Source organism: Calypte anna, chromosome Z (genome assembly GCF_003957555.1).
Source record: "Calypte anna isolate BGI_N300 chromosome Z, bCalAnn1_v1.p, whole genome shotgun sequence".
Taxonomy (NCBI): Eukaryota; Metazoa; Chordata; class Aves; order Apodiformes; family Trochilidae; genus Calypte; species Calypte anna.
In genome coordinates, this window is record NC_044274.1 from 37669414 (window position 1) to 37680716 (window position 11303).

At 43.7% G+C, this 11303-nt stretch overlaps 1 protein-coding gene across 2 annotated transcripts in view; it reads right to left on the reverse strand.

Moving 5' to 3' along the window:
• PTAR1 (protein prenyltransferase alpha subunit repeat containing 1) overlaps positions 1 to 8395 on the reverse strand; it is a 30786-nt gene extending 22391 nt beyond the window's left edge. For both annotated transcript variants that reach the window (XM_030467755.1, XM_030467754.1), the window contains exon 1: positions 8233 to 8395. In XM_030467755.1, the coding sequence (XP_030323615.1) occupies positions 8233 to 8318 (86 nt within the window). In that variant the 5' untranslated portion in view covers positions 8319 to 8395. The remainder of the gene's footprint in view (positions 1 to 8232) is intronic.
• Between the last annotated feature and the right edge of the window lie 2908 nt (positions 8396 to 11303).

Genomic DNA, 11303 nt, shown 5'->3' on the forward strand with positions numbered 1-11303 from the left:
CATTCATTAGATTTTGCAATATGCCTACACATATGCATCACCTACTCCCGCTTCGTATTAAAATTAGTCCCAAGAGGTCATTTTCATAATCTTCTCCTTCCTGTGCTTGTGTAGTGTCTCCTGGTGGTGGTCGTGGGGATGAAGTAAAAATGAAGCAAAGGTAAACTTTCTGAGTAAACTTTCACCTCTTCTTCTCCGGGCATGCACATTTCTTCAGTCTTCAGAACAAGACAACATGTTCTGTTTCTTATCTCAGGGTTCCTATAGTTATCAGTTTAGCACATATATTTCTCTTATAAGGTGATGACAACCTAAACAATTTCTTTGTTTCTATTAAACAAGCATTCTGTGTTATCTTCTATCAGGTCAATGTGACCCCTAGACAATTAGTAGCAGGCATTTTACCCTTACATCAGTAGTAAGAGGCACCACACTGACCCAAAGTTACCAAAGAGTGCCCTGCAGCAACATGATAAGGTTCTTTGAAACAAAAGGTAAGAAGATCAAAAGTCACATAGCAATGTGTGACTTTCCACGGATATACTTCCACATGCCCCATTTTTCCATGTACCACCAAGGGGAAAACTTAAGACACAGAGGCCAGTCTGCTTAAATGGCTACTCTGTATGAGAGGCTTTAATCAAGCCTTTAAAAAAAATAGCAATGTACACAAAAATTCATACGAGCAAACAAAGCAGAAGAAACTCAGCTGCTTATTTTCAAAGGATCATATTGCATGATAGCTTTTTCCTCAGCTTTACCTAGCAAGTAGTGATGTTGGAAGAAGCAGCTTCTTAAAAACACAGGTTGTCAAGCATTCCCACTTGTTTGGACAGAAAACATTATTTTTTACTTTCCATTACATATGATTTCTCCATCAGCTCCTATTTAGTGAAAAATTTTGTTGCTGAGGAGGGAGATCCTCAGGCCCCAGGGAAGAAAAAAAAGATCTCTTATGATTTCAGATAGAAAGCAAATCCTCCATCTTAAATTTTCTCAATACAAGTTCTATAGGTACACCCTAAGTTTTAAGTTCACAACCTCTACTCAAAAACCTTAAATTAATTCTGTTAATGGAAACCTGAGTGTACCGATTTAGTTTTGTGTCTGAAGTAACAAAAAATGCCACTGTGTGATTTTTTAAGAATATATTTGCTTATGAAGAAAATTATTTAATCTTCCACACATCAAAAACCACAAAGAGCACAAGTAACTCGATGTAAGGTATTTGAAGATCACTTGGCTCTGTCTCCAAAGGCACAGCCAGGTCCCTTACCAATCCCTGGTAATCTAAGGACACAGAGGAGAAAACCAACATTTTCCTACTGCACCAATTGCAAACAATGGGTATCAAAGCAAGATCCTATTCTCAGCTACTCCACTCAACACACGTTTAAGCTGTTCAGGAAGCCAGTCAGCTTTGACCCAAAATTACATTCCAGTCTACTTCTTTTAATATGGTACCTTATAGCCTTAAGTTTGTACTTCATGCAGCTTCCCTTCTTTTATGAATGTTATACTCTAGTCCTTTGGCAGACTTTGTCTGGTCTTTCATGTAGGTACATACAGGTCCCCACCTGAACAAAGATGCATTCACTTGCTGCTTTGGTGATTATCTCCATGAATTAGCACAAGAAATTTCTAAACAGTACACCAAAAGAAAATAGTATGGAAACTAAAAAACAAACAAACAAAAAAACTCAAACAACCCAACATATGGCTTCACCTTTGCTTCTTAAGAGATACAAGAAGTCTGACTTGGGTGAGCTAAATTTCACAACACTGCTTTAAACATGCCAAAAGAGCAGACAGGTATGGTGTGCACCCCAGCTCAAGTCCACAGTCATCTAGTCAGAATTGGCAAACCACTGCATAATGAAATTCACCAAGACACAGAGCAAAAAAAAACTTGTTTTTTGTGGCAACAACTCAGTTTTTGCTAAGATACAAACCGGGAGTAGTCATTAGTAGAAATGTTGTCTCCAACACCTTGGTATTGTCTAATAATGTGTTGTTTAGAAATTGTATGTTGCATTCAGTTCTCAAGATGCAACAGAACTCAAGATGCAAAATGTCAGGATAGCATGTTTATCCAATGTGGGGTGCATATTCCACAGAAAAAAAAAAAAAAAATTTAAAAATTCAAACCATCTGAAGCTCTGAAGGCTGCTTCTGAAGGCCCCCTCAGACGTGCAGAAGGAGCAAGTAATGGTGCAGGTCTGCCAGCCAAGGAGACACTGCTTGAAAACTTCTCTAGCCTCTGCTCCCTTGTGTATCCAAAGAACGTTTCTGGAGCAGGACTCTCATGAAGGCACCACTGAATTACTGCTTGTAAAATGAAGAAACTGAAGTACCCTACATCCTGTGCAAATTGCCTCTGGCTTTGTGATGGAAGACAAGCCTATTTATATGACAGGATTGCCCAAACTAATTGCAGCACAGATGATGCCTACACTTATGTGTAGTGACGGGTGCAAGCTGCTCACAGTACTAAAGGAAACACCAATTCAGGGCTTATGTTTCTAATTTATCTCCCTATATTTTCCAGCTTTCTGACACTGTCTCTTGAATTTTAGGAGTTATTTGGTGGTTATACATTTATTTTCCTCAAGGCAAGCACCACAGTCACACTGTAAAAACTGCATGAATTATCTCCCTATTTACAGGGTACCACACTATGTTTACATTCCTAAAATGCACCAAGGATGCAACCAGAACTTAGTAGAAGATTTTAGCTGGGTTGTCATAAAGCCTGAAGCCATAACAGAGCTATTTCAACCTGTGCCAAGACCCAAGATGTGCAAAATGAGACACACAAGACCATGGAGCTGCACAATCCACACTTGGTCCATAGTGCAAAGCTTAGCTGTGTACTGACAATCTGCTGCAGGACCTGCTTCAAGACCAGTCTGCTGACTCAGCTACTCAATAACTCTCCCCAAAGTAAACCCTAGCCAACCTACTTTAAACTTGGAAAAAAAAATGATGGTACAAAAAAAGTTCCCTTTTCATAAAACTGTACAAAGCAGTACAAAGTACTGCAAGGGAAGGAGGCTTTACTTGTGATGTTATCATGACAGGTCTTCAGTTTTGGGTGCTCCATGTGAAGGTACCCAAATTCTTCAATTTCTTCTCCAATTTTTTTCAGGAAGATCATCTTTAAAATAACCCAACCTCTCCCCACATTATTAGACAGAGGATATTACAAAATGGCTGGGAGATCTAAATTGGAGGTACAATTGGTAGATACTACACTACTACAACTCTACTGACAATAAGAACTGGACCTGAGCAATTTAATGTTTCTGCTACTATAAGAAGTCTTTAATACTAGAATAGGATGCAGAGCAGGGACACTTGAAAAGTGTATATTGTAACATTAAAGTAAGTCTCACGAAATGCTTACTGGCTAATGAATTTACAACATTTGAAAAGCAGGGAATCAAGAGCTGAAACTTTTTTTTTCCTTATTGTGCAGTGCAGCATATTCAACTGATTCTTAGAATTTAAAATTATAAATTAACTTCCATGCTATGATTAGCCATTATCTTAGTGGTACAAATTTCATAAATGAAAGACTAGTAATATATTAATGAAATCCAAAGTACTACTAGCCAATATTTGCTTCTAAAGAATCAGTAAATAAGACTTCTTCACTTTTGAAAACTTTCCTTTTTCTTTGACATATTAATCTCCACTTGATTGGATATTTCTGCTGCATTAACAAAGTTCTACACTGGTAACACGTCTCACAAAGTATCAGCAACAAATTATTTTTACTTACCATTGTTATATTTGTAAGCATCAATGCTGAACAAAGATATGGAACTATCTAAAGAAAAGAACACTGGCAAAACAAATTTTGGATTTGGCTAGAGTAAAAACTCAAGGAATTTTATTTCTGAACCCCCTGCAGAGAAATTTGCAGTCACACCAGGAGCAACCTTGATTCAGAGTTTCTAATCTAACAAAATGAAGTGTCCTACCTTTACTACAATAAGAGTGTGATGGATTTAGTCAGAAAAAATTACCAGAACTACAGTGGCATAAATGATTCTTGGCAAACCATAAATACCATCCTCAGATTTTGTACAAAAATGCTAGGCAACCATCTAAGAGTTAATTTCTCCAATTAAATCCATCAAATTAACACACTTTTACAATAACTAAGTCTATTTCTCTTTGACTTCACATGCAGAAGAAGAGCAAAGTTAAAAAAGTAAGTATACGTTTATGTGTAATTATACTGCTGGTTATAAATTCAGTTCCAGTGGGATAGCTCATATATAGGACTTTATCAGCAACTACGCTTGTAGCTAGGGTAAAAACATCTTCAAATAAATGTCATAGCCATACAAAACTGAAAACTATCACGCTGACACAGTTATCCAACAGAAGAAAATTGATTTATCAGAGAGATAAGGCAAAAATAACTTTATGTTGCATATCCAGTTAGCAGTAAGCTCAGCTTTAAAAAATGAACAGTCTTGCTGCAGATTTAATTTAGAGCAAACAAAACCAGAAACAAGCCAATGTCCTACGAAGTCTAAAACCGTATTTTTATGCTATTATTAGTACTGTCCAAAGAAAACATCCCCTTTAAAAACCAGACAGAACAACACATCCATTCTGACAAAAGCCAAGCAAACAGTCAAGGACTAGGGACAACAAATGCTGGAAGAAAGGCAGGTAGGGGGTAACAGTACAAGACGTGAATAGGATCATCATGCATGTGGCAGATCCCTTATTTTCAGCGGAGCCAAGTGAATGCAATATAAAAGAATCCAATCCTGGATCTGTGACACAAACAGACTGCTCAATTCAAGAGGAAAACAGGGACAGCAGCTGGTTACAACTGTTTTGGTCACCAGCAAGAAGACAAGATGTCTCCAGGATACATGAAAACATTTGGACAGCATGACTGCAGCCCAGTCCTCTAGAGGCAGAAAGACATTCAGGCCACGTACAGTCCCACTTCAGTGCCTGCAGTTCAGAACTCCAGCAGACAAAACTCCCACTTTTTCTCCTTTCGAGGGTAAACCGAAAGCTCCTGCTTCCACACTCGAAGCATAACACAGTGCATCAGTCTCAGAGCTCGTAACTCTTGCAGCCTACTTCCATCCCTAAGATTGCATCTATGAAAGAAAGCAGCAAGAGCAACACACTCTTCAACAATACAACCTTGAAGTTTGCCACCAATGAACAATTATGGTGAAGGATGAGGAACTAATTAGAATCACAATGCTCATTCACACATGCTAGCTGTTTACAGGACAATACGCCTCACAAACTAAAAATGAAGTTTCATGACAAAACACTAATTTATTTTTTTTTAACAGCATCCATATGCTGTATTTTAAAACCTGGCCACCCACCCAAGTTGGTTACTACATTTATAGACACATGAAGGTATTCATTTTAATTCTCTCTTTTAAGCCAAGGATAAATTACAAGCCCGTAAATTTTTCCTATGTACTTGCTTAACATACTATTTTCTGGAGCAGATTAATAGGCCACCACCTCAGAGACTGCAGCATTTCTGATCAACACAAATACTTGGGCTATGAGGTTATTATCCATTATGGGGTACCTCATTTCCCATAACCAATGTGGAGTTTACCAAAGCTGATAGAACACTGCTTCCCTGGACAGCTAATGTAAAAAAAACCAGAAAAACCAAAAAAAAAAAAAAGGATGGGGAAGGACACAGATAAATAGGAAGTACCTAAATTACGGTCTCAGAGCTGGTCAGCAGTGGAACTGAAATTAAATTGCAGACCATCTGATGCCCAGATTGTTAGAAAAACCTGATTCTCACAAGACAGCAGGCTGTTATTTAGACAGATATTCCTTTAGGCTTCTTCAACACAACACACAATGAAAAACACTGGCAAGCATGGGCCCTGACACAGTTCATCCATGAGTACTGAGAGAGCTGGGTGATGTTGTTGCTGAACCACTCTCCCCCATTTTTGAAAAATCATGGAAAACTGGCGAGGTGCCTGAAGACTGGAAGGAAACTAATGTCACTCCAGTCTTCCAAAGGGGTAAGAAGGAAGACCCAGTCAACTACAGACCAGTCAGTCTCACCTCCATCCCTGGAAAGGTGATGCAGCAGCTCATGCTGGAGGCCATCTCTAACCACCTAGATGAAAGAAAGGTTTTAAGGAGTAGCCAGCATGGATTTATTACAGGAAAGTCATGCTTAACCAACCTGATAACATTTTATGATGGCATAACCAGATGGTTAGATGAGGGAGGACAGCTGATGTCATCTAACTTGACCTCAGCAAGGCTTCTGACACTGTCCCTCTCGATACCCTCACAAGCAAATTAGAGAAATATGGATTGGACAGCTGGGTAGTAAGATGGATTAAGGACTGGCTGAAGGACAGAGCTCCAAGAGTTGCAGTCAGTGGGTCTGAGTCATGTTGGAAATCAGTGACCAGTGATGTCCCTCAGGGACGAGTGCTGGGTTCAGTCTTATTCCATATATTCCTCAATGAGGGGATAGAGTGTTACCGTCAGCAAGTTCCCTGATGATACAAAACTGGGAGGGCTGGCTGACACACCACAGGGCTATGCTGCCACCCAGTGTGACCTGGACACGTTGCAGACCTGGGTGGGGAGAAAGCAAATGAAATTCAAGTTTTAGGGGCAAGCATAAAGTACTCCATCTGGGGAGGAACAAGTACAGGTCTGGAGTTGACCTGCTGGAAAGCAGCTCTGGAGACAAAGACGTGGGACTCATGGTGGACAACAGGCTCACCAAGAGCCAATATGTGCTGTGGCAGCCAAGAGGGCCAATGCCATCCTGGGATGCATTAAGAAGAATGTGGCCAGCAGGTTAAGGGAGATCTGGTGAGGCCTCACCTAGAGTGTTGTGTGGAGTTCTGGGCTTCCTAATTCAAGAAGGACAAAGGTTTATTGGAGAGAGTCCAGAACTGGACTCTTACCATTAAAATGATGAAAGGACTGGAGCATCTGCTCTATGAGGAAAGGTTGAGAGAGCTTGGGTTGTTTAGCTTAGAGAAAAGGAGGCTGGGGGGAGGGATCTTACCAATGTTCATGAAAATCTAAAGGGGGGGGTGTCAGGAGAATGGGTCTGGACCCTTCTCTGTGGTGTCCAGTGACAGAACAGGACACAAATGGGCACACAAGAGATTTAAACTAAATATGAGAAAATATGTCTTCACTCTGAGGGTAACACAACACTGGAATTGATTGCCCTGGGAAGTTGTGGATTCTTTATTCCTGGAGACATTCAAGACCCACTTGGATGCATTCCTCTCAAACCAGCTCTAGGGGATCCTGCTCTAGCAGGGAGGGTCGGACCAGATGATCCTCAGGGGTCCCTTCAAACCCATTACAATTCTGTGATACTAACTGATCCAGATTTGAAGGTGGCATTTATCAAACTGCACCATTTGTGCAAGGATGGTGTTCAGCAGGCTTCAGTCTGGGACATCTTTTCCCGCGCATTAACACTCAGCCTCGGAGCCCCCAGGACCCTGCTGCCTCCCACGGGGCTCGGAACCCACGATCCATCCCTACAGGCCAGGGGGAATCCCACCTCGAGCACGCGATGAGTTAACACTGCCAAACCTCACATTCAAGCACAGTTAATTGAAGAATTTATCCTTAGAAAGACACCAATCACTTCCCCATAAGGGAATCCTTGCCGGTTTTCCATCACCAAGCCCATGCTACCGACGGAGCTGTTTTTGCCCGCCAGGCTGACGCGGCGGCCGCAGGGCTCACCCGCAGCCGGAGCGCTGCCGCAGCTCGGGCCCGGACCGACACCCGGGCGCACGGGAGTGACTCCCAACTCCCGGAGCGGGTGCTTGGCGGCGCTATGCGGGAGAAAACGGGTCAGTGGGAGAGCACGGAAGGTACGCGGCATCAGCGGTCTGCCCCGATGGAGCGCAGCTTCCACGGAAGCCTCCCGGTGCCGGCCCTCCTGCCGGCAGGCTGTGGCGCCCGGGGAGGTGACGCGCTGAAGCCCCCGCGGCCCCTCACGGCCGTGACCTTGGGCCCGGCAGCCGGCCCCGACAGGCACCGCTATGCGACGAGCGGCCCGCCGCGCCTCCGGACCCCGCACCCCCGCCCGCCTGCTCGAAGGCGAGGGAGAAGGGGCCACCGCCGGCCGAGGAGCAGCCACGGGGCTGAGGAGCAGCAGTGCTCCCGGCTGCGGCCCGGCCCGACCCCGGCCCCGGCCCCAACGCCGCTCACATGTGGGGGTTCCGCTGGAAGGCGTTGCGAATATCCTTCACCACACGCTGCACCAGCACCGCCACCTCCTCCGGCGACTCGGCCATCTTCCACCTCCCCCGCCGCCACCGGCCGCGCCGGGCCGGCAGAGCGCTTCCGGGTCAGCGGCCCGCCGGGTACCGCGCGGGTGGGTCCGCGCCTCCCGCCCGCCTCAGCCCCTCCCGGGGGTGTGTAACGCAGGCGGTCCCGCCTCCTTACTCAGAAAGGATTCCGGTACCGGCCCGTGACTGCGGGGCGAAAGGCGGTGGTTGGGAAATGTCCCCGGCCGTTTCGCGAGTGAAGGGGATTTCATCCTCCTGGGGACCGAGGCGGGCAGGGCCGGTGGCAGGCGGCATCTTCTGCCGGGGAAGGCGGCGGGACTTGCTGGCCAGCAGCCGCAGGGCGGGGGGGGGGGGCGGCCCGTACATCTCCTCGTTAGCGGGGTCCGAGCACTCCGTCGGCGGTTTCGGCTGTCAGTGCAGCTCGGCGAGGCCGGGCCGGGTCCCGCAGCGCCTGAGGGGGCTCCCGCGCGGTTACAGCCGGCAGAGGGCGAGCACCGCCCGCGTTGTCCCTGGCCTGTCCCGCTCACACTGCGCATACTTCCCGGCTACCATTCTCTTGTTCGACAGGTAAACAAGCAAAAGCAGCAGCAGTGGTTAATTTATATATTAAAATGAGCAATTTATACCTGTATGATTTTATTCGTCTTGCTAGATGTTAAGCAACGTGCATTTAGAGGGACTTTCTACAAGGGTATGTAGTGATAGGACAAAGGGGAGTGGTTTTAAGCTGAAAAAGGATAGATTTAGATTAGTCAGAATTATTTACTGTGAGGGTGGTAAAACACTGGAACAGTTGCCCAGGGTAGCTGTGGATGCCACATCCTGGAAGTGTTCAAGACCAGGTTGGACAGGGCTTTGACCGACCTAGTTTGGTGGGAAGTGTCTCTACCCATGGAAGGGAGTTGGAACTAGGTGGTCTGTAAGGTCCATTCCAACCCAAATCATGTTCCGATTCTGTCATTTAAAAGATAAGCACATATGTATAGATTCCCCTATCTTTGAAGAGATGGGTGCACTTATCTGCAGGTGGAATGTGGAACATACACATTACTGAAGCATAACTGTTGTATTTGGTTATCATTTAGAAGATAATGTATTATTTCAAACCAACTTGTTTTAAAGTTCATTAACTGCATGTAATTTAGTTGCCTCTCGTTTGAAAGCTTGCGGTGCCATCACCATCATCATCTTTTTTGTCATGTTTTTCCCACCACCAGGAAGGTCTGATAGACCCACTCTGTATTTTGCTTCAGAAAGACAACGAAAGGAGGAGACAGGATCTGGAGAGAAGAGGGGCTCAGTCCACGATATGCATACAAGAACAAGTAGGAGGGTGGATTTCCCTTAGAGAGACACCGAATGTGTTCTCATGTTGAAGCTGCCAATTCTTTGCTGAAATTTGTAAGTAAACTACCCTTAAAGCAGATGTGTTTCATGTTGGCTTTCGCCCTTGTGGTATTGTCCTGGTTTCACTGGAAGAGACTCACAGTCCAGCCATGGAGGGCAGGCCATTAGTAACCCCAAGTCAGCTGGGATCTTATGTGGGGGCAGCTGACCCAAGCTAAGACGTGTATTGCCTAGCACTTATTTCATGCTCATTAGAAGAAGAAAGAACGTGCTGAGGGTGCAGAGTGCTGTTTCATGGAGGCCTGCTACTCCCTCTCCTACAGGCCTCCTTCGTGGCCTGCTGCTCCATCTGCTGCTCCTGAGGGCAATGCTGAGTATAAATTTATGTACTTTATGTTGGTGTCTGTATTTAGTTATTTCATTAAATACCTTTGTATTCCAACCCATGGGTCTTTCTTCCTACTTTCTCTGCTGAGGAGGTCTCATTGAGTGTGTCAACAGACTGCTTTGATTTAGTCCTGGATATAGACTAAATGAACAGAATGAGATGTCCTATTTGTTTAGATATGACAATTAAAAACATAGAGGTGAAACAGTGTATTGATGCAGTATCAGTGTTAAAAGCTGAAGATTTTTGGGAAACCTCTTCAGCAGTAACTGCTGAAAGGTATTTTCCTGCTTTTTTATGTTGTTTTCTATATATTCCCTTGAATAATATTTTTAGGGGTTTATGAATATCTCTTTAACCTTGATGTTATGTTTTCCTACTTTATTTTTGTTTTCACTTACTATGAATGCAGGCTTAGATCCGTATTTCTCTGGCTGGAGTTGATGTAGAGCCACATACCCTGAACTAGAATCCAGGATTTCTTGTAATCCCAATTCCTGTGACTTTTACCTGCTTGACTGTGGGTTGGCTACTTTGATATAATTTGCTTAGATAGCCTAAGCGAGGCTTTCGATGCTGTCAGGTGGAAAGCCACTATAATTGCAGAATTCTGAACAGAATGCATTTGTAAGCAAAAGATATACAGCCTACATTTAATAAATAAGGGGAACAAAAGAGCCCATAAAGTCATATGGCAGTTGAAATGTTATTTGTTAAATTAAAAGACTGCATTCTTTCACAAGTTTGGGACTCTACAGATTTATTTGAAGTTTCAGTGTGTTAAACTCCAAATTAGAAAACTAATTAGATATCGGAGATTTTATTAGGCCTTTTTAATAGCCCATATATGAAGTGGAAAAAAATTAGACTAAATAATCCTGGTTTCAGGTAACTGGGCTGTCTGGCTGTGCAGGTTTTCATTTGCCTTATGGACTGCACAGACACTTTTATGATGTCTGATGACTGAAATTATTGAATCAAGCTGATGCATTCTGGATGCCAAGTAAGAAAAAAACCCCAAATATGTAGGAAGGTATTGCAACTCTTGGTGGGCACTTTTAGGTGAAAAATCAAAACTGTTTTTTTTCAAAATAACTTTGATTATTATGTTCAGTGTAACCCAGGATTTTGAATTTATGCCCATGTGCCTTGCTGGCTTTATGTAGTTGACAGCATACCTTTTTGGGCTTACTGACATTTCACTTTGTCCTGTGCAGTTTGTTGAGTGTAGAGGTTTGTTTCAGATTTGTTAGAAG